At 44.9% G+C, this 22,952-nt stretch overlaps 1 protein-coding gene across 2 annotated transcripts in view; it reads left to right on the plus strand.

The window, feature by feature from the left end:
- LOC143767703 (gastrula zinc finger protein XlCGF66.1-like) overlaps positions 1-22,952 on the plus strand; it is an 86,038-nt gene that overhangs the window by 39,768 nt on the left and 23,318 nt on the right. For both annotated transcript variants that reach the window (XM_077256210.1, XM_077256211.1), the window contains exons 2-6: positions 16,089-16,238; positions 16,368-16,547; positions 16,630-16,753; positions 16,837-16,934; positions 17,125-17,215. In XM_077256210.1, coding sequence (XP_077112325.1) covers positions 16,089-16,238; positions 16,368-16,547; positions 16,630-16,753; positions 16,837-16,934; positions 17,125-17,215 — 643 coding nt within the window. The remainder of the gene's footprint in view (positions 1-16,088; positions 16,239-16,367; positions 16,548-16,629; positions 16,754-16,836; positions 16,935-17,124; positions 17,216-22,952) is intronic.

Below are 22,952 nucleotides of genomic sequence, written 5' to 3' on the forward strand. Positions count from 1 at the left end.
TGGGAGTTTAAGGTATGCTGATGGTTTATCATATATTAGTTGAAGGCAGGACATCAGCTTTTGAGGGAAGCCAAATTTGGTTAACACTGAAAAGAGATATGGCCAGAGAACTGTATCAAAAGCTTTTTCGATATCTAAAGCTAGTACCATTAATGGTTTCTGTGTACGATTCGCTGAGTGGATGATGTTGAGATTTCTACGTATGTTGTCAGGTCCTTGTCTCATCGGGATAAAACCCACTTGATCTCGATGTATAAGCGAGGGGAGTAGCTTGTTAAGTCTATCGGTGATAAGAGACGTGAAAATTTTTAAATCGACATTTAGTAAAGAAATGGGACGGTAATTTTTTACTGATAAGTGGTCTCGTTTTGGCTTGGGAATGACAGTCACATGGGCGACATAGAACTCAGGGGGCATTTGGGAGCCTGAGAGAAGGGCGTTGCAAAAATTTTTAATGTGAGGCACAAGGAGATTTCCAAATTTTTTATAGTAAAGGGCCGACAGGCCATCTGGCCCCGGTGCTTTCCCCGTTTTTAATCTTTTAATTATTGTATTAATTTCCTCAGGAAGAATTTCTGACTGGAGTTGCTGAATAGCCGAATCAGCAATTTTAGGAAGGGTAATATCTTGTAGGAAGGAATTCAAGGAATTCAAGGGGGTGGTCTGAGGGGAAGAGTATAATTTCTGGTAATAATCATGAAAGACTTTATAAATGACCTCTGGGTGAGCTGATATACGTCCTGTGTTATCCTTGATGGAGGGGATGGTATTTAGAAATTCTCTCGCACGTAGTTGGCGTGCTAACATTCTGGAAGGCTTATTTGCCTGCTTGTAGAAGGTGGCTCTAGTCCAGGCAAGAATTTTTTCTGTTTTAACAGTGAGTATCGTATTCAGCTGTCTTTTTATGTCTGAAATTTGTTTTATTAGGTAGCGAGATGTAGACAGCTGATTGGCCTGCTCTAGCTTGAACAATTTGGTTTCCAGTCTATTTTGGAGGGCTGATCTGTTTTTTTTACGGGTAGAAGCTATCTTAATTATAGAGCCGGTTATGTACTTTTTGTGGGCCATCCAAATGTTCCCGGGGGAGGAATCACTGGTTGCATTAGTTTGGAAAAAGAGTTTAAGGTCTTCTTTGAGTTGGGAAGAAATAGAGGAGTCTATGAGCAGGGATTCATTTAGACGCCATTTAAAGAGGCCAGACGTGGTAATATCAAATTTAAAGACAGAGCGGAGTCATGGTCTGACCATGTCGATGAGACGTGGCGCGAGTATAGAACTGATGTTAGTAAGTTTGCAGTCGTTAACTGTAAGTCAATGCGAGAGTACGATTTATGCACTGGTGAGAAAAATGTGTAGCCCCTCGCGTGCCCGTTGACCTCCCGCCAGACATCCACCAATCTATTCTCATTCATCAAGTGTAGAATTTTTTTTCTATCTGTCTTGGAAACGTCGGATCTCCGAGCTGAGCTACTGTCCTGGGATGGATCCAGTACCATGTTAAAATCACCACACCAAATCAGGTGGTGATACGAGATTTGGGAAAGTGTTGTTAAAATTATTTTGAAAACCCGGAGCTGAGTAGTAGCGGGGAGATAACTATTAATGATACAGAGATTTTTACCTTGCAAAGTTCCCTGTAAAATTATAAACCTTCCCTCTGGATCGGAATAGGAATCAGTTAAGTGGAAAGGGAAAGAATTTTTGAGTAATATAGCGACACCCCTAGTTTTACGGTCCCAAGAGGCAAGATAGTGGCGGGTATAGCTAGAGTCAAAAAATTTAGGGAAGGATGTAGCGGAAAAATGGGTTTCTTGTAGACACAAGACGTCAGGTTTGTGTTTATGGTAATCTATGAATGCCTTTTTCCGTTTAATAGGTGAGTTTAGTCCCTTTACATTGTGAGAGACCACTCTACACATTGTTAAATAAGTAATTACTGCTTACAGACCCAAAGACCCGTGCGCTCCACCGACCAGACTTGCCAGATCGCCTCTGTTGAAGGCTGTAAAGCAGACAGCATTGGGTTAATCTGTGAGAAAACAAAGGGGGAGAGACAAAACAGGGGAAAACGAACACGTAAAACATTGAAAGAACAAGAATATGAGCTCCAGGCTCACAGAAAATGGGGATCCGGAGTACCATATTAAAAGTAAACCGGGAATCACCAAAGTAAGGCAACATGTGGTAAACCTGAGGTCCTACCCGTTATAATTGGAGGCCCTGCAAGGAATAAGGGGGGGAGAGAGGGGAAATGGGGGAGGGAAAGGGGGGAAAAGGGAAGTCTAATATAAAAAGAATAAACAGGTGCGGGCATATTCAAATGAATTCGAAATCGGGAAAATACAGATCAATCTGATAATAGTGAACAGTCAACTCAAAGTAACTCAATATAGCCAACTGGCGGATTCAAAGTAATAGCCACGTCAGGCGGAATTATCAAAAAGAATTTAGGGAACAGTCAGGTGATTCGTGAGCGTTGGCTCCTAGTCGTAGGAGCTGATTGCCATTCTTTAGTCGGTCTGGGTCTTCGCTGCAGAAGTGGGGGCGGAATATCGGGAAGTGGAATTCCAGCTTGCTCTAGTGCCTTTTTGCCTTCTTCCAGGGTACGTCATATATGACGCTCGTTCTCATGTGTGAAAGATAAAGAGAATGGGAAGCCCCAGCGGTATTTTACTTGCGCTATCTGTAGTGCTGTGGTGATCGGTTTAAGGGCTCTCCTGCGGAACAACGTGGCTGGTGCTATGTCCGAGAATAGTCGCACAGAGTCTGGGAGTCCAGGAAGTGCGGACAAAGATCTCGCAGCATTGAGAATTAAATCTCTAGACTCCTCATATTGCATTTTGAGGACCACGTCCCTGGGGAAATCTGGGGATCATGGTTTACCTAGAGCCCTGTGGATTCTTGTGATATGCAACGTGGACGGGTCAGTATTTGGCAGAAGCGCGATAAATAGGGCAGTTACTGTCTCTTTCAATGTTACATGAGATTCTGGTAGTCCACGTACTCTAATATTACCTCTCCGAGACCTGTTTTCCAGATCCTCACTCCGTAACTCCAGATCCATAATGTCAGCGTGGAGCCTGAGGGTCTCCTGATCTTCACTAAGAGCCTCCGCAGTGGCCTCCATTTTTTCTTCCAGGCATGCTGTGCGCTGGGTAATGTCTTGCAGGTGGGTGGAGACAGCGTTCATGGCTGCAGAGAGCTCCGTGCGGAAGGTCTCCTGGAGAGATTTGGTGAGCGTTGCTGTGGATATGACAGCGTCCCCTCCATTATTCAAGTCCTCCTCGTCCGCTCCCTCACTGAGATGCAGTGCCGAGGTGGGAGTGGAGACAGATGCGGCAGCCATTTTACCTGCACCGCCGCCCGCCAAGAGCTCGGAAATCGGGCGGCTCACAGGCTGTCCTGCGCCTCCCTTCTTGGGCATTGTAAACCTCGGGACTCTCGGCGGTAAGGGGGAGCTGACCGCTGTGAAATTGTCCCGATTCCGGCGCTTATAAGGGGGATATACGGGCCTCAGGTTGCGGAGCTCAGCCGAGCACTTCCTGCTCCATTAGAGTCCGCGCATGCGCCTCGGTGTCGGCTTTTGAGCCACTGCTGGGATTGCGACAGCACGTTCCCCTTTCTCATAAAGAGAGGGAGTAGGAGACCTTATCTTGATTGGTATAAAGTTCTGGGGGAGGAAGTTTATTGAGGGAAGGGTAGAGGGAAGGGAAGGGTAAAGGGAAAGGTTTTGTTTGTAATAATGAGGGCTTGGGGGGGAGTTTTGGGTAGGTGGGCTCAGGTTAGGGGGGTAAGGGAGACCAACGGAAGGAAGTTGAGAAATTTCACCACTATGCCAAATGATGGGAGATAAAGTTCAAATTTTGAGCTGGAACATTAGGGGTCTATCGAATTATACCAAACGTAAGGCTATTTTGCATTATATTTTGAAGCAGAGACCCTCGCTGATATGCCTTCAAGAGACTCATTTAGTTAAGGGGAAAAAACGGGTTTATTGCAGAAAAGATGGGTGAGAAAGGCATATCATGCGACATTCTCGGCCTATGCGAGAGGAGTGTCAATACTTGTGCATACGAGTGTACTGTTCGAGGAAGTAGAGGTGATAATAGATAGTGATGGACAGTATGTATTCCTTGTGTGTAAAATATATGCTAGGTTGGTATGTGTCGTGTCCGTCTATATTCCTCCACCATACTCGGGGAAAAAACTACAGGAAATCTTAAATATATCTGGCAGGTGGGGAGGAGTACCATTGCTCATAATTGGGGATGTAAACAATATTATTGATGACCACTGGGACAGGGGGCAGCATGCTATGTTGAGGAAGGAAGGGAATTTAACAGCGTTTGGTACCTATTTGAAAGAGGTGGCATGGAGGGACTTGTGGAGAGTTCGTCATAACGATACATACTGTTTCTCCTGTTATTCAGCGACATATGGCTCTCTATCCCGTATTGATATGGCTCTGGGCAATGAAGGAATAAATAGGTTGGTACAGGAGGTAGACTATATGCCTAGAGTAGTGTCGGATCATAGTCCATTGGTAGTAACACTGCAAATTGAAGGTCCTGGGGAGATGACTAAATTGGGTTGGAAGATTAACCCCTTCTGGTTACAAATTCTTGACATGGGAAAGATCGGGGAAGAGATAGGGGAATTCTTTAAATTGAATGATGGTAGTGCAGCGAAACATGTGGTTTGGGATACCATGAAAGCTTTTTTGAGGGGAATATTATCTAAAGGGATATCTAGACATAAAACACAAACAAAGGAGTCTGACAAAGTCATATTGGAGGAATTGAAGGCAGTGGAGGCTGCATTGAGTAATTTACATTCTCAGGACACCATGAACCGTATGAAGATGGCTCAGGAGGAGGTTAACAAATTACATTTACGCAAAGCAGAGAGGGCAAGAGCTTTCCAAAGAGAGGCTTTTTATGCGGAAGGGGAAAAGGTGGGTCACCTGCTATCAGTGGTGACGTCTGCCCAGAGGGACTCGACACATGTACACGCTCTGGAACTAGAAAACGGTAGCATTGTAACACAGGGGACCCAAATCCTGGAAGGTTTTAAGGGATTTTATAGTAAATTGTATGCATCACACACGGGGCAGAAAGAAGGTGAAATTTACAGATTTCTAGAGGAGGCAAATTTACCTAGGCTGGAAGTTGAGGATAGAGATTCGTTAGATAGGCCGCTTATGGTGGAAGAGTTGGAAGGTGCCTTGAGATCAATGGCGGGGGGGAAGGCTCCTGGGGCTGACGGCGTCCCTGTTGAGATTTATGATGTCCTTTCTGAAGAGTTGCTGACCAGATTGTTGGAGGTATTTGAGGAGTCACTGGAGAGGGGAATATTGCCTGCTTCCATGAGGGAGGCCACTATTGTGGTCATTCCTAAACCCGATAAAAACCCACGGTTGCCGGAGTCATACAGACCGATATCACTCCTGACAACAGATGTTAAGATTTTGGCTAAAGCCTTGACGAACAGACTGACTCAGGTGATAGAAAAGGTGGTTCATTCGGACCAATCCGGCTTTATGCCTAATAAATCCACTGCCATTAACTTGAGAAGGTTATTCCTCAATATACAGATACCGGTGGAAAATGCTGGTAGGAGGGTGGTAGTTTCCCTCGACGCACATAAGGCCTTCGATAGTATAGAATGGCAATACCTGTGGTCAGTTCTGGGTAGCTTTGGGTTTGGGCCAGTTTTTGTGTCATGGGTGAGACTCCTATACTCCTCTCCAGTGGCCAAACTTAGGGTGAACAACACACTGTCGGAAGGCTTTCACCTATTTCGAGGTACGCGACAGGGATGCCCGTTGTCCCCGTTGCTGTTTGCTCTAGCGGTGGAGCCTCTGGCAGCGGCTATTAGAAGGTCTCAGTTAGTAAAGGGGTTTGTGTATGGGAAAATAGGAGAAAATTGCTCTGTATGCCGATGATATTTTGCTTTTTCTTGAGGGTCCTGGAGAGCCTTTAAGAAATGTGATTTCATTAATTGAAGGATTTGGGCAATTTTCTGGATTGACTATCAACTGGAATAAATCAAGTGTTATGCAGGTGGATAGGGAAGTGGATTGTACGGGGGAGGTGGAGCAGAATACGAAATTAAGGGTGGTGACGCAATTTAAATATCTAGGGATCCAGGTTTCTCTTCCCCTAACTAGATTTGAGGAACTTAATCTTGAGCCATTGATAAACAAATTACACGCAAAAATTTCAGCTTGGAATAAGTTGCATTTGTCGGTGGTGGGTAGAGTAAATCTCCTTAAAATGGTTGTGATGCCACAGGTTTTGTATATTCTGCATAACTCTCCAGTATGGATCCCTATGACCAGGTTTCGTAAACTAAGATCATTATTTGGGGAATTGGTGTGGGGTGGGAAGAACCCTAGAATTAGGCAGGAGATACTGCAGCGACCTAAAGATGAAGGGGGACTTGCCCTACCTAATCCTTGGTTATATTTTTTATCTGCGCAGAGCCAGCACCTTAGGGGATGGGGAGAAGGAATTGAGAAAGGTCAGGGGCATGGTAGCCTGGTACATATTATTGGCATGTGGCCCTTGAGTCAGGGTCTAGAGGCAGGACTATTTAAGAAATTGGGAACTTGTTTTCACACCATTAATTTAATTCATAAGGTATGGCAGACGATTAAACGTATAAGGGGAGTCGTGAAATTTACTGAGTTTTCACCTATCTGGGATAACCCCTCTTTTCAAGAATTTAATCATATGGAAGGAATGGGATAGTGGAGGGAAAAAGGCATTGGGTTGATAGGTCAGTTGATTCACAACGGGAATATTAAATCTTTTGATATGCTGCAACAGGAATTTCAGTTCCCGGGGTTAAAGTGGTATCAATATAGACGGGTTCAGCACGCATATCAGGCACAAAAAAAGAGAGGGCCTATAGTGATTGAGAAGGATCTAATGTTGGACTTTATTCTAAATAACAACGGAACAAAAGGGGCAATATCCGAAGTATATGGTGATTTACTACATACCTTTCTAATGGATTACCCTATTAAGGCCAGAGGGAAGTGGGAGGAGGAACTGGGGCAAATAGATGACGATAGGTGGGAGTCTACACTCACCGGCCACTTTATTAGGTACACCTGTCCAACTTCTTGTTAACACTTAATTTCTAATCAGCCAATCACATGGCGGCAACTCAGTGCATTTAGGCATGTAGACATGGTCAAGACAATCTCCTGCAGTTCAAACCGAGCATCAGTATGGGGAAGAAAGGTGATTTGAGTGCCTTTGAACGTGGCATGGTTGTTGGTGCCAGAAGGGCTGGTCTGAGTATTTCAGAAACTGCTGATCTACTGGGATTTTCACGCACAACCATCTCTAGGGTTTACAGAGAATGGTCCGAAAAAGAAAAAAAATCCAGTGAGAGGCAGTTCTGTGGGCGGAAATGCCTTGTTGATGCCAGAGGTCAGAGGAGAATGGGCAGACTGGTTCGAGCTGATAGAAAGGCAACAGTGACTCAAATCGCCACCCGTTACAACCAAGGTAGGCCTAAGAGCATCTCTGAACGCACAGTGCGTCGAACTTTGAGGCAGATGGGCTACAGCAGCAGAAGACCACACCGGGTACCACTCCTTTCAGCTAAGAACAGGAAACTGAGGCTACAATTTGTACAAGCTCATCGAAATTGGACAGTAGAAGATTGGAAAAACGTTGCTTGGTCTGATGAGTCTCGATTTCTGCTGCGACATTCGGATGGTAGGGTCAGAATTTGGCGTAAACAACATGAAAGCATGGATCCATCCTGCCTTGTATGGAGCATCTTTGGGATGTGCAGCCGACAAATCTGCGGCAACTGTGTGATGCCATCATGTTAATATGGACCAAAATCTCTGAGGAATGCTTCCAGCACCTTGTTGAATCTATGCCACGAAGAATTGAGGCAGTTCTGAAGGCAAAAGGGGGTCCAACCCGTTACTAGCATGGTGTACCTAATAAAGTGGCCGGTAAGTGTATATTAGAATACATACCCAGGCTGTCGATGAGTGAACCTGGGAGACTGTCACAAATATATGTGATAAATAGAGCTTACAGGACACCTGACATGTTGTTTAAAGCCGGGCTGAGAGACGACTCTGGGTGCCCTAGGTGCTCCCAATCTCAGGCGGGTATACTGCACATGTTGTGGCTGTGTCCCAGATTGTTTGCATACTGGGTTGTGGTGCTAAACCAGATAGGGGTGATTTATGGATGTTCAATTCCCAGGGATCCGGTGGTGTGTGTACTTGGGTATGTGGAGGAAATCCTTCCCGACGGCACGGCCAAAATGGCAATTGCTAGATTATTGTTCATTGCGAGGAAGGTGATTGCAAGGTATTGGATCAGGGAGGAACCTCCTACTAGATGAGAATTTGTTGCACAAGCGAATCATATTGTCCAGCTCGAAAAAAAGTATATATAATAAGAGGAACAGGATGGGGTTTTTTCAAAAACTGTGGCAGCCATGGCTGGATGGGAACAACTGAAGGGTGGTGGTAAAATGATGTTAATTGTGCTTATGCATGTAATGTGTATTCTCTTCCTTCTAAGAGTACTGTATGGTTGGAGTTGGTCTTTAAGGGGGGTGGGTGGGTCTGTTTCTTTAAAATCAAAACATTAATGTACCTTGTTATTTAAATGGACTGTATTGTATCTCTTTTGCACAATAAAAATATTTGGTTACAAATTTTTTAAAAAAAAGGCTATTTGTTTGCTGTTATTTTGCCACATGGTTTATGATGTAATAAACCTATGAACTTTTTAAAGGAACGTGCCTCCTGAAGTGTCAGCCATCGCACCTGAGTGAGTGAAACCCCTACAATTGGTGGAGAATGCGGGCAGCGTTCCCAGCGGAGACGAAAAGTCTGTTATTGAATGTCCTGGGTCAAGTCTGTTGTAAGCCAGCCGGGGAAAATGGAGGAACTGCTGAAACACTTGGTCCAGTTGCAGTCACAGCAGGAGCAACGGCAGCAGGTACAGCAAGAGACCAACAGGCTGTTGATGCAGCAGATACAACAGAGCCAGCAGGAGCAACGGCAGAGCCAGCAGGAGCAACGGCAGCAGATGCAGCTTCTGGCAACTGCCATCCAGGGCAAGACGAGCGCCCCAACCCCAGGTTTGGCTGATGACACCCACGTCCGGAAGACGGTAAGACGCGCATTACAGAAAATGACTCCCGGGGATGATGTCGAGGCCTTCCTGACGGTGTTTGAGAGGGTCGCTGAGAGGGAAAAACTTCCGCCAGAGCAGTGGGCAGAGGTGTTGGCACCTTACCTGACGGGGGAACCTCAGAAGGCCTACTATGATTTGACCTTGCAGGATGCCAAGGAGTATGACAAATTAAAGCCGAGGTTCTCGCACGTTTGGGGGTGACACTGACTGTTAGGGCACAGCGAGTTCACTCCTGGGCTTATCACCGGGACAAACCGCCTCGCTCCCAAATGTTTGACCTGTTGCACCTGGTCCAGAAATGGCTGCAGCCAGAGTCCTCTACGCCTGCACAGATGGTAGAACGAGTGATGATGGATCGGTTTGTGCATTCCCTCCCGAGGTCCATACAGACTTGGGTGGCCCAGGGTGATCCCCAGAATGCCGACGAACTGATCGGACTGGTCGAGAGATATCAAGAGTTGGAAGGCTCCTCCGGGAGACAACCCATGCCGTACTGGGGGTCCCAGAAGAGAGTGGAGTCCCAAAAAGGGGTGGTGCGTCCAAGGTCACAAAGGGCGGGGGAGGTGGTGCCCAAGGTCCCTACGGGTGATATTATTTGTTGGAGGTGCCACGGGCCAGGACATATAGCTGCCCGTTGTTCCCAGACCACTGAGCAGATGGACTGCAGCATGGGACGCCGTTGTTCATACTATGCGTATCCAGCCTGCAGTGTGAACTCTCCGCCCAACATGGGACCTCAAGCGTGTCCCGTAAAGGTGAACGGTCGAGCAGTAACGGCAATGTTAGACTCGGGGAGCCTAGTGACCCTGGTGAGGGCCACTTTTCCTCTCCACCTACTCCCGGGAAAGAAGGTCGGAGTGCGGTGCATCCATGGTGATGCAAAGGACTACCCTGTGGCTAGGGTGGACATTGAAACGGCATGTGGCACTGAGTCCCACATAGTCGGCGTCGTGCAGGACTTGTTGCACCCTATAATTATTGGCCGGGATTTCTGTTTGTTTTGGGATTTGTGGGGAAAAGGTTCTGAGCTCCCTAGCAAGAGTAGGGAACCAGTGAACCCTGGAAGGGTGTCACCACACCCAGAGACAGACAGGTTTCCTTTTTGTGTGCTGGTTGGGGATGAGGAGGAAGTGTCCCCTGCATCTGACACTATGGAGCTAGAGGTATCCGGTGAAAATTTTGGGACTGCCCAACATAGGGACCCCACTCTGAGGGAAGCCTTTAATAATGTCACAGTTATTGACGGGGTGGTACAGGAGCCGGGGGCAGACACAAGGTTTCCCCATTTTCTGATGAGTGGGGAGTTGTTGTACCGGGTCACGAAAATAAGGGAGGAGTTGGTAGAGCAGTTGGTAGTACCGGGTCCATATAGACGGAAGGTGTTGGACATGGCCCATTCACACATCTTGGGTGGACACCTAGGGATGGAAAAAACGCAGGAACGGGTTGTGCAGAGATTCTATTGGCCTGGGTGTCACCGAGAAATAGTGAACTATTGCAGGTCCTGCCCTACATGTCAGCTAACTGCTCCCACTCCTCATTTCCGGAACCCCCTTGTGCCACTGCCCATTATTGAGGTACCGTTCGAGAGAATTGCCATGGACTTGGTTGGTCCCTTAGTTAAATCAGCCCGGGGCCATCAGTATATATTAGTCATCCTGGACTATGCCACACGCTATCCTGAGGCAATTCCCTTGAGAAATTCTTCCTCGAAGAGTATAGCCCGCGAGTTGGTCCATGTCTTTTCCCGGACAGGTCTGCCGAAAGAGATCCTGACTGACCAGGGGACACCTTTCATGAGCAAGGTGATGAGGGAGTTATGCAGAGCCCTGAAAATCTTGAGGACCTCGGTGTACCATCCCCAGTCAGATGGTCTTGTTGATAGATTTAACAAGACACTGAAGAGCATGCTGAGAAAGGCTATAGAGAAAGACGGTAGAGACTGGGATTGTCTCTTACCCTATCTGATGTTTTCCATTCGTGAAGTTCCACAGGCCTCCACCGGGTTCTCATCGTTTGAGCTTCTATATGGCCGACATCTGCGAGGACTCCTGGATGTAGCCAAGGAAACCTGGGAAGCCGAAGCCACGCCCCACAGAAGCGTCATTGAGCATGTGGCCCTGATGCAGCAGAGGATTGCAAAGGTGATGCCTATCGTGAAAGAACACCTCCTCCAGGCACAAGAAGCTCAGGCCAGAATCTACAACCGGTCTGCAAGAGTGAGGCAGTTCAATCCGGGAGACCGAGTTCTTGTGTTAGTTCCGACGGTGGAAAGCAAGTTCTTGGCCAAATGGCAAGGGCCATATGAGGTTGTCGAGAAACTTGGTGAAGTAAATTATAAAATTCACCAACCAGGAAGACGGAAACCATTCCAAGTATACCATGTCAACCTCATCAAGCCGTGGCAAGATAGAGAGCCGACAGTAACTCCATCGTTGTTAAGCAACCCAGAAGGTGAGGTTGGAGTGGTTACTATAGCGGAGACGGTATCGAAGACCCAGAAACAACAGTGCCGGGAGTTACTCCAGAAAAACAGGGACCTGTTTTCAGAGTTGCCAGGACACACGAAGGTCATAGCGCACGAGGTCCTAACTGAGCCACATGTGCGGGTGAACGTGAAGCCCTATCGTATTCCTGAGGCTCGACGAGAAGTTATCTCCAAGGAAGTGGAGCGTATGTTGAAGCTTGGAGTCATTGAGGAATCCAAGAGTGGTTGGTCGAGCCCAATTGTCCTGGTCCCAAAACCTGATGGAGAGTGGAGGTTTTGCAACGACTATCGGAAGTTGAATGAGGTCTCCAAGTTTGATGCTTATCCCATGCCCCGCGTTGATGAGCTCATCGAAAGGCTTGGACCTGCCAGGTACATAACCACCTTGGATTTGACGAAGGGGTATTGGCAGATCCCCATGACACAGGAAGCCAAGGAGAAGACGGCATTTTCTACACCAGATGGATGTTTCCAGTATGTCCGGATGCCGTTTGGCTTACAGGGAGCTCCGGCGACCTTCCAGAGGGCTATGGATAGAATCCTTGCACCCCATAAGGCATACGCTGCTGCGTACCTGGATGATATCGTCATCTTTAGCCCGGATTGGGAGAGTCATCTGGAAAAGGTCCAAGCGGTGTTTGATGCCATAAGAGAGGCCGGTTTTACAATAAACCCGAAGAAGTGTGCCTTGGGTAAAGAAGAAGCTAAGTACCTTGGATACATAGTGGGTCGTGGAGAAATAAAACCCCAAATCAGTAAAGTGAGGCAATTCAAACATGGCCAAAACCAGTTTCCAAGAAGCAAGTTAAAGCCTTCCTGGGTATCGTGGGATATTACAGGAGGTTCATCCCAAACTTCGCCACGATAGCTGCGCCTCTGACTGACCTGCTAAAAGGGACAAAATCAGTAATGTTTAAGTGGTCCGAAGAAACAGAGTCAGTTTTCCAAGGAATGAAAGAGGCTTTGTGTAAGCAACCCGTTCTGATGGCCCCAAACTTCAAAAAAGAGTTTATTCTTCAGACAGATGCCTCAGATGTCGGGGTGGGAGCAGTCCTTTCCCAGGAGCTACATGGGGAGGAGCATCCTGTGCTCTATCTGAGTAGGAAGTTGTCCTCGTCTGAAAAGAACTACTCAGTCGTTGAGAAGGAGTGCTTGGCCATAAAATGGGCGGTGGACACATTACGGTACTATCTGCTGGGATGTAAATTTAGATTGATATCCGACCATGCCCCACTTAGGTGGATGAGGGAAACGAAGGGTAGAAATGCTAGGGTCACCCGTTGGTTCTTAGCCCTGCAGGACTTCTGTTTCCATGTGGAACATAGGGCCGGAAAGCTGCATGGTAATGCTGATGCCCTGTCAAGAATCCCTTGTCTAGTGGGGGAAAGTGCCAAGCCCCACGGCTTTAGGCAGAGGGGGGAGGTATGTAGCGTGGCTAAAGGGTGTCTAATCGACGGGAGATATGTGTCGCATAGATGGCTTGCCGCTGTGATGTAGCCATAGCTACCTATATGTCTGTCAGGACCTGTGGTGATGTCACAACCACATGCCTGATCATGTGATGGGTTCTGGGTGTGGTTAGACCTATAAAAGAAAGCCTAATACTTAACACAGTGGATATGTGTGGAGCTGCTAGGCTCCTGAGTGTGTTAAAGTTCCAGGTCTGAGCCTGGTGGACTGGACACTTTGTTTTTCCTTTTCCTGAACTAAAGGCTATTTGTTTGCTGTTATTTTGCCACATGGTTTATGATGTAATAAACCTATGAACTTTTTAAAGGAACGTGCCTCCTGAAGTGTCAGCCATCGCACCTGAGTGAGTGAAACCCCTACAATATATATAGATTTTTTTTTCTTTACGTTGGGGGGCCCAATTCCAGCTATTGCTGTCGGACCTGTGATTTCTATCTACACCACTGTGTACAGGATAATAGAGTATAATAAAGTAGTTATGGATGAGACTTAACTAACATTGTGCAGTGACTCTGCTTTCCATATAGTGACAGATATTTCTTGTTGCTGAATCTATGATGTTTTTCACTTTAAACTTTTTTTAAACCCCTCTGATCAGTGCGATCCTACAACATACAAGCCTCTGATGGCTCCAGTGATGCCCTGTACTACTGTAGTGCTGTGTATCATCACTGCCTTTCAGTGTAATTCTAACGGCCCCATACCCATGAGATAAGTGTTGGCTGAATGGTCATTTGGCAGACGGCCATCTCTCCCGACTCCCCCATACACACAAATATTCCACCTTTCCTGTGGTCTGTATGAGAGAGTCACCTCCAGACTCTTCTAGAGGAGGATTATCTACAGGAAAAACAAAAGGATTATCCTCTGAAATTCAGGATGTCAGATCCTTCTCTGACCTGACATCATCTGTCGGCAGGCTCCCAATTACATTATATCACCCACCCGAACTGCCGCCACGTCACCAACCACCCAAGCTGCCACCTCACCAACCACCAGAGCTGCCGCCTCACCAACCACCAGAGCTGCCGCCTCACCAACCACCCGAGCTGCCGCCACGTCACCAACCACCCGAGCTGCCGCGTCGCCATCACTAGTGCTGCAGCACCCCGACCTCCTGTCTCTTCCCCATTATCCCAAAGAATGTAAGTCCGCAAGGACAGGGTCCACTCTGTCCTCTCTCCCCTCTGTACCAGTCTGTCATTGTAATTTTGTTTACTGTTAACGATATCTATAACCCTGTATGTAACCCCATTTTACATGTACAGCACCATGGAATTAATGGTGATATATAAATAAATAATAATAATTAATAAAATAGTCACCCAAACCCCCAAAATCAGTGATTTCATGGAACTTTAGTCTAAGGTCTTTCACACATCAGTTTTTTGGAATCAGTCACAATCCGTCAAAGTGTTGAAAAGTCGGATCCTGTGCAGATTGTAAAAAAACTGATGCACTGGATCCGTTTTTTTGACGGATACGTCGAAGGAGGTGCTGCCGGAATTTAAAGGAACAAAACTCTGGAGGGGGAGAGAGCTTTTTTCCCTGAATGGAAATTCTTCCTGGCATGCTCAGTTTTAAAAAATGGAATCCGTCCCTGGATTCCATCTTATGACGGACAGCGACGGATCCTGGTCCATTGGCTTCCATTATAGCCAACTACGGACAGCCCAGGATCCATCACTGACCGATATTTCGACATACACAAAAAACATTACTATGTCCATTGTATCCGTGAGACGGACACAGAATTTACGACAGATCCGTCAAACGACAGACAAAAAGGAAGGCCATCCGTCACAATCCGTCGCTAATACAAGTTTATGAGAAAAAAAAACAGATCCAGGATCAACATTTGCTGGATCCGTTTTTTTCACAAAACGACGGATTTTGACTGAAACAAAAAGTGTGAAAGAGGCCTAATGTGTATGGGTGCGTTAAAAGGTAACTTATTGGACGCTGCCTCTGGCCTGGCCTAATAGATCTTTGTACACTGCAGGCCAAGACACCATTATTAGGCATGTAAGTATCGTAGTAACTAGGCCGCCCCATACTATCGAGTACTTGGGGGGCGGAGGGCATTCAGCCAAACTCTGTCACACCTTCTTAGATGCCAGGTTTGCATTTCACAGCAGCAAGTGGTTAAACTGCCAGGGTTTTTGTTGAAGCCGCTCCTGTGCCGTCCCTGCGGTGCACATCTATGTTCTGGTGCCCAAAAAGATTAATTTCTTTTTAATAAATGTTTAACATGTTAAAAATTATAAAATGTCTTCTGCTTTTTTCATGTTTTTTTTCTTTTTACAAGAATTGTTGGAGCCAATTTTCTTTAGAAACATTTTAATATCTGTTTTTTTCTGGTGTTTTTCTTGTAATATAGGAAAGCCTAAGGCCAGAAATAAACCCCATAAATCACTGTACATGGAGACTTTGGGATTGGATAATTTCTGTTCGCGTTGATTGTGGAAACAAAAAATCTTTTATAAAAGCCTCAAACTTCTGTGTGTGAATCAGACCTGAGATCTAACTTGATAGAAGATTCAGGGCGGGGAAGACGGGGAAACCTTCATATAGAGGCCGGTGGGGATGGAGTCAGTGACGGACTCTGGACAAATATATTTTTAGAGCCGTAGTAGAAGGTGAAGATGTCGTCCTCATCATGAAGTAGTTATTTCTCATGTCACATGTAATGAATATCTCCTGCAGTATTGCTAATGCCGATTCCAGTGTCGGTAAATGAGACAAGAATTAGAGTTATGGAAGATGAGTCTATGAGAAATGTATTCAGCTGCCGACTCCGAGGAAGAAACTGCTTGTTGTCTGTGGCCTAAATAAAACTAAATACTGTAAAATAATAAATCTCATATGTTTCCCTTATTATCTACAGTAATTGTATTATTACACAGGATTCTTATGATGTTACATCAGCTCATCTTCTCATTCAGGTCTCTACAATATTGGATCCTCTCAGTGAAGATCTTCTACAAAAGAGAATTTTCCTGATATACTCATCAAGGATTGATATGGACAGAGAAAAGATGGCAGAGAAAATATTACACCTCACCATAGAGATCCTCTTCCGGCTTACTGGAAAGGTGAGAGATTCTCATGATGTCACATTACATCATTCTTCTCTATGGGAATAACAGATGGACAGAACTGGAGAGGTGAGGACTCTGAAAATGTCTGTAGTGAGATTTATTAATGTGTCACTCCATAACCAGGATTACACAGTAGTGAAAAAGACCTCTAGTGAACGCTGTCAGAACCCTGTGTCTGAGGGATGCGGAAGACCCTTGAACCCAATCACGGGACTTCCACCTTACCCCCTGATACATGATGACATCAATGACGAGAAGATCCTAGAAATCACCTACAAGATGATTGAGCTGCTGACTGGAGAGGTGACACTGCTGGGAATGCTGGGATATTATACAGTAACGCTATGAAGAAATCGGGGGGATGACGGAATCATTGTATTTGTAGGTTCCTATAAGGTGTCAGGATGTCGCTGTCTATTTCTCCATGGATGAGTGGGAGTATTTAGAAGGACACAGAGATCTGTACAAGAAAGTCATAATGGAGGTTCCCCAGCCCCTCACATCACCAGGTAATAGACAGGACTAAATACACAAGGCCTATAATTATCTGTATGTAAAGAATGAATTCAGTCCCTGTATGTGTTTCCTCCAGATCTATCCAGTAAGAGGACAACACCAGAGATATGTCCCCGTCCTCTTCTTCCACAAGACAACAAGAAAGAACATCCCAGTGCTCCTCAGGATCATCAGGTAGATGGAGAGAAGGTGTCATAAGATGTCCCCTATGATGTGTAGACGCTGTGAAGGTCTTGTGCTCAGTCTTGTTTTATCCCCCAGTATTATATGTTTTATACTTGTGTAATGAGAACGGTGGAGAAGGCAGGATTAGAGCTGACCATAGATGTGACTTCTCTCGTGACTTTTACAATATTTATTTCAGGGTGAAGATCTGACCCATATTAATACTACAGAGACATATGTGAGGGGTGATGAGTGGTGTAAAGAGGAGATTCCTACATATGACTACCCAGGTGAGTACTAACCACTAAATGCAGAGAAGTCACAGATTCTTCTCAGTCACCGGCTATGGCTGCTTAATTGGTGGTGTAGTCTGGCCGAATTACCATGATCACCATTTTGCCTCTAGACCACAACACTCTTCTCCACCCAAAACGGTTCAAATGACTTTGGTCATTGAAAGCCCTTTTCTATAGAACTTACAACCTGATAGATCCACCTATCCCCTGGGTTTAGGAGACGCTGTTACCTGCCCAGATCTGTGACCTACAAACCCAAATGACAGCGTACGCAGAATGTGCTGACAAGTTAGAAAATCACTTGAAGAAAAATATGATGGGCCTGTAAGAGAAAGCGGAGTGTAATGATGCTGTTGACTTCCTAGAACCCTGAGATCTTATTGGATGAATCTCCCTTCTATCCCTTCTGTGCTGCTGAATGTGATCATATGGTCCCTACATGACCAGGTCCAGTATTTCTAGCCAAACTTCATTTTTATGATCGACAACATTAAATGTGCAGTGAGGCCAAGTGTGAATTTCTGTACAATAACAGCAGAGTTTCCCTTTATCCTGACTTTTCAATTTGTATTAAAACCAACTAACTTCAAGGAGGATTGTGATAATCTACATAAAACACATTCCACCTGTGCCATGATATATCTCTAAGCTGTGCGTGGCTGATGGCTGTAATATTCATTTATTCACGCCTGCTGGAGATTTGTTGGCTCGAACCCTGGTTTCATGGGTATGATGGTTCCACGTCATAAATTACATTGTTTTTTGATCCTAAGAAATTCAGATTACTGCACAATCTGTAAACTGTTGTTTAATCTGTTTTTGTAGTTTTCAGTTAATGAGATTCTCGTGCTCTGGGGCGGGGCTTTATGTGGTGCTCTGGAATGGGGCTGTGGGCGGGGCTGTGTATTGCTCTGGGGTGGGGCTGAGGGTGGGACTGTGGGCAGGGCTTTATGTGGTGCGCTGATTACATATTCATCTGTATTGACTTCTGACAGTTCCCTGATCCCTCACTGACCTGCCCCCCCCCCCATTTTTACATAATGCATATATTAGTGTTGATATTATTGTTGATAATGCCTATAATATTGTAGCTATTGGGAGGCTTAGAAAAAAATAAAATAACATCCAGCAAAATGACACCTGCGGCGCCTGTCCAATAGCATCTATCTCTTACTTATAGATGCTACTGTGCAGGCGCTGGTGACATTTTGCTGGATGTAATTTTTTTATAAGCCTCACAATAGCCACAATATTATAGGCATTATCAACACTATTATATGCATTATGTAAAAATGAGGGGCAGGTCAGTGAGGGATCAGCGACCGGTCATAAGGCAATACAGATGAATATGTAATCAGCACACCACATAAAGCCCCGCCCACAGTCCCACCCACAGCCCCGCTCGAGAGCACCACATAAAGCCCCGCCCCAGAGCACTAGAATCTCATTAACTGAATGCTACAAATACAGATTAAACAACAACCACAAGACGGATTTCATCACCAGGCATCATTGTAATCAGTATAACGGCGCCGACCTGACAGTGTCTGTAGGTTACTGTGCACAATCCTGCTGACAGGTTCACTTTAAGACATCTCAGCTCTGCACTACTATACACAGTTCTCTTTAAATGTGTTATATTTCTTCTTGAAACTCATCTGACAGAAAATATTGGAGCTTACGATAGTTTAGATTGTGAAGTCGCCGAGCCCTGTGCTCTAATTACCCCAGAGAGGTTTCACCACTAGCTACTCATATATTACTGATGGAGACTGTTCAGTTTGAGCATTTCAGTAGATGTTATTGTCTATAGGCACAGTTTATGATTACAGTAGTGTCCAAAATACTCTGATTTACCTCTTTCTGCAGCCAGTTTTGTGTTATTAATCAGGCCCCATTTTTACAATCTGATGTGGTCACTTTATGTGGTGATAACTTTGGAATTATTCACAAAGGATAATAGAAAACAAGTGGATCTTACAAACCATTTTTCAACTTCACACAATACCCTACATACGATTGTACACTACTCTCTGGGCACATGGCAGTGTTCAGAAGGGAAGGAACGCCATTTAGCTGTTTGAATGCAGATCTAGCTGGAAAAGTTTGCAGACACAATGTATTGAGAGCACTGTTCGTGGTCAACTGGCAGCTCAAAGGATGTCCACCATGAACATGCTTGGCACTATCTTCTCTGCTTTCCATCTCCCAAGGATTGCCTTGCTCATCGCCGTTTAACACCATTACATGGATCTGGACTTACACTGGGACCCCTAGGCTTGGACCATGGTGTTACCTGCTATTCTGTGGTTTAGATGGCAAGAAGCATTATCAGCTAGCTGGGTCAGAAGCAGAAAGACAGAATACAGAATCAGAAGGCACAAAAGTAGTCTGTAAACGGGCCACGGTCACAACAGTAAACAAATACACAAGCCGCAAGCTGAGCACAGAGGACTGAACCAGAGGAGAATAACCCTGTTTCTGGCAGATTCCGGCCATGTGATTTCAGCTTTAGTAGGGTGTGGTATTTTCCGATTGGCTGAAGTAGGGAGCAGATTACTCCAGCTGGATAGCAGGAACAGATTCCAGATGAGATTGGACACACCATATGCAGAAGCCCTAATATGACTAAATGACAGAAAACCAGAATAGTCGAAATCCCCATAAAGTTTTTCCATTTTATAAATTAAATCACTGAGGGTTATAATCTATACATACAGTACAGACCAAAAGTTTGGACACACCTTCTCATTTAAAGATTTTTCTGTATTTTCATGACTATGAAAATTGTACATTCACACTGAAGGCATCAAAACTATGAATTAACACATGTGGAATTATATACTTAACAAAAAAGTGTGAAACAACTGAAATTATGTCATATTCTAGGTTCTTCAAAGTAGCCACCTTTTGCTTTGATGACTGCTTTGCACACTCTTGGCATTCTCTTGATGAGCTTCAAGAGGTAGTCACCGGGAATGGTTTTCACTTCACAGGTGTGCCCTGTCAGGTTTAATAAGTGGGATTTCTTGCCTTATAAATGGGGTTGGGACCATCAGTTGTGTTGTGCAGAAGTCTGGTGGATACACAGCTGATAGTCCTACTGAATAGACTGTTAAAATTTGTATTATGGCAAGAAAAAATGAATTAACACATGTGGAATTATATACTTAACTCCTTCACCCCCAAGGGTGGTTTGCACGTTAATGACCGGGCCAATTTTTACAATTCTGACCACTGTCCCTTTATGAGGTTATAACTCTGGAACGCTTCAACGGATCCTGATGATTCTGACACTGTTTTGTCGTGACATATTGTACTTCATGATAGTGGTAACATTTCTTTGATATTACTTGTGTTTATTTGTGAACAAAAATGGAAATTTAGCGAAAATTTTGAAAATTTCGCAATTTTCCAACTTTGAATTTTTATGCCCTTAAATCATAGAGATATTTCGCACAAAATACTTAATAAGTAACATTTCCCAAATGTGTAATTTACATCAACACAATTTTGGAACCAAAATTTTTTTTTGTTAGGCAGTTATAAGGGTTAAAAGTTGACCAGCAATTTCTCATTTTTACAACACCATTTTTTTTAGGGACCACATCACATTTGAAGTCATTTTAAGGGGTCTATATGATAGAAAATAACCAACTGTGACACCATTCTAAAAACTGCACCCCTCATGGTGCTCAAAACCACATTCAAGAAGTTTATTAACCCTTCAGGTGTTTCACAGGAGTTTTTGGAATGTTTAAAAAAAAAATGAAATTTAACTTTTTTTCACAAAGCAGAGCTCGGAAGAGAAGGAGCGCCGTTTGACTTTTCAATGCAAAATTTACTGGAATTGAGATCGGATGCCATGTCGCGTTTGGAGAGCCCCTGATGTGCTTAAACATTGAAACACCCCAAAAGTGACACCATTTTGGATTGTACACCTCCTAAAGAACTTACCTAGATGTGTGGTGAGCACTTTGACCCACCAAATGCTTCACAGAAGCTTATAATGTAGAGCCGTAAAAATGAAAAATCATATTTTTTCACAAAAATGAACTTTTCGCCCCCAATTTTTTATTTCCCAAGGGTACCAGGAGAAATTAGCCCCTAAAAGTTGAGGTATAGGAAGGTAGTGTAGCGGCGCTAATGAAAAAAAGCATAAAAAAGCAGCTGGTATAGCCCTTAAACCACACAGGGCGAAGAAAGACTCAGATAAATACAATTAAAAAATATATACCTGCGCTAAAAAATGCATAGAAATTAAATAGTAACTATTTAATCAGAGGGGAGGTAGTACTGGAAGCAATAGGGTTACCCGTATGTGAGTCAGAATAGGACCTTCGGACTCTGAGGACAAGAATAAAGAAAGGGAATAGATGTGTATATACTCGTATACTGCTATATTTGGCGATTTTATAGGCAGAACGATATTAGGAGAATTACTATAACAACTGTGTTTTTAAAAACAAAAAACTAATCCCATCGAGGCTTGCAGAGCTGTGTTTCTATATATAGACACACGATAGTAATCCAGAAAGGGTTATACATACTATTCAGCGTGTAGACACCTGGATCTGAAGAACGTCAGCAGGAGAAACATACACGTGCACTTGTAAGGTTGTAACTAGATTGTTACTTTCCTTGTGAAGATCAGCGACGTTCGGAGGTGGTAATTCCTCGGCGTGCTGTCCCGGCCGGTGACAGCCGACCGTGCGGCAAGGGATGAATAGGAGCTGAGCGCTCTGTATCGTTGCAGCTGACAGGACCTTCGGGGATTTCGGGTCACGTGTCCTGTACGTCACGTGGTGCCCCTGTTGGAGGTACGGAGCACTGTAGGAGCCAAGAAAAACCGACCCTAAAAGTTGTTGTCCAATTTGTCCTGAGTACGCTGATACCCCATGTGTTGGGGAGGAACCACCGTTTGGGCACATGGCAGAGCTCAGAATGGAAGGAACACCGTTTGGAATGCAGACGTAGATGGATTTGTTTGCAGGCGTCACATTGCATTTGCAGAGCCCCTGATGCACCTAAACAGTAGAAACCCCCCACAAGTGACCCCATATTGGAAACTAGACTCTCCAAGGAACTTATCTAGATGTGTTGTGAGAACTTTGAACCCCCAAGTGTTTCACTACAGTTTATAACGCAGAGCCGTTACAATAAAAAATCTTTTTTTTTTCCACAAAAATTATTTTTTAGCCCCCAGTTTTGTATTTTCCCAAGGGTAACAGGAGAAATTGGACCCCAAAAGTTGTTGTCCAATTTGTCCTGAGTACGCTAATACCCCATATGTTGGGGTAAACCCCTGTTTGGGCACACGGGAGAGCTCGGAAGGAGCACTGTTTTACTTTTTCAACGCAGAATTGGCTGGATTTTATATCGGGTGCCATGTCGCATTTGGAGAGCCCCTGATATGCTTAAACAGTGGAAACCCCCAAATTCTAACTGAAACTCTAACCCAAACACACCCCTAACCCTAATCCCAACCCTAACTATAACCCTAACCACACCCCTAACCCGAACATGCCTCTAGCCCTAATCCCAATCTTAACCACACCCCTAACCCTAAGTCCAACCCTAATTCCAACCGTAAATGTAATCCAAACCCTAATTTTAATGCTAACTTTAGCCCTAACCCAATAGCATGGGCCATGGCTGGAGACCCCGATCTGGCCTCCCTACCGACTGGCGGCGGCGATCTGCAGCCGCCGTCAGTGTTCCCTACCTCTCC

Source organism: Ranitomeya variabilis, chromosome 4, assembly GCF_051348905.1.
Source record: "Ranitomeya variabilis isolate aRanVar5 chromosome 4, aRanVar5.hap1, whole genome shotgun sequence".
Classification (NCBI taxonomy): Eukaryota; Metazoa; Chordata; class Amphibia; order Anura; family Dendrobatidae; genus Ranitomeya; species Ranitomeya variabilis.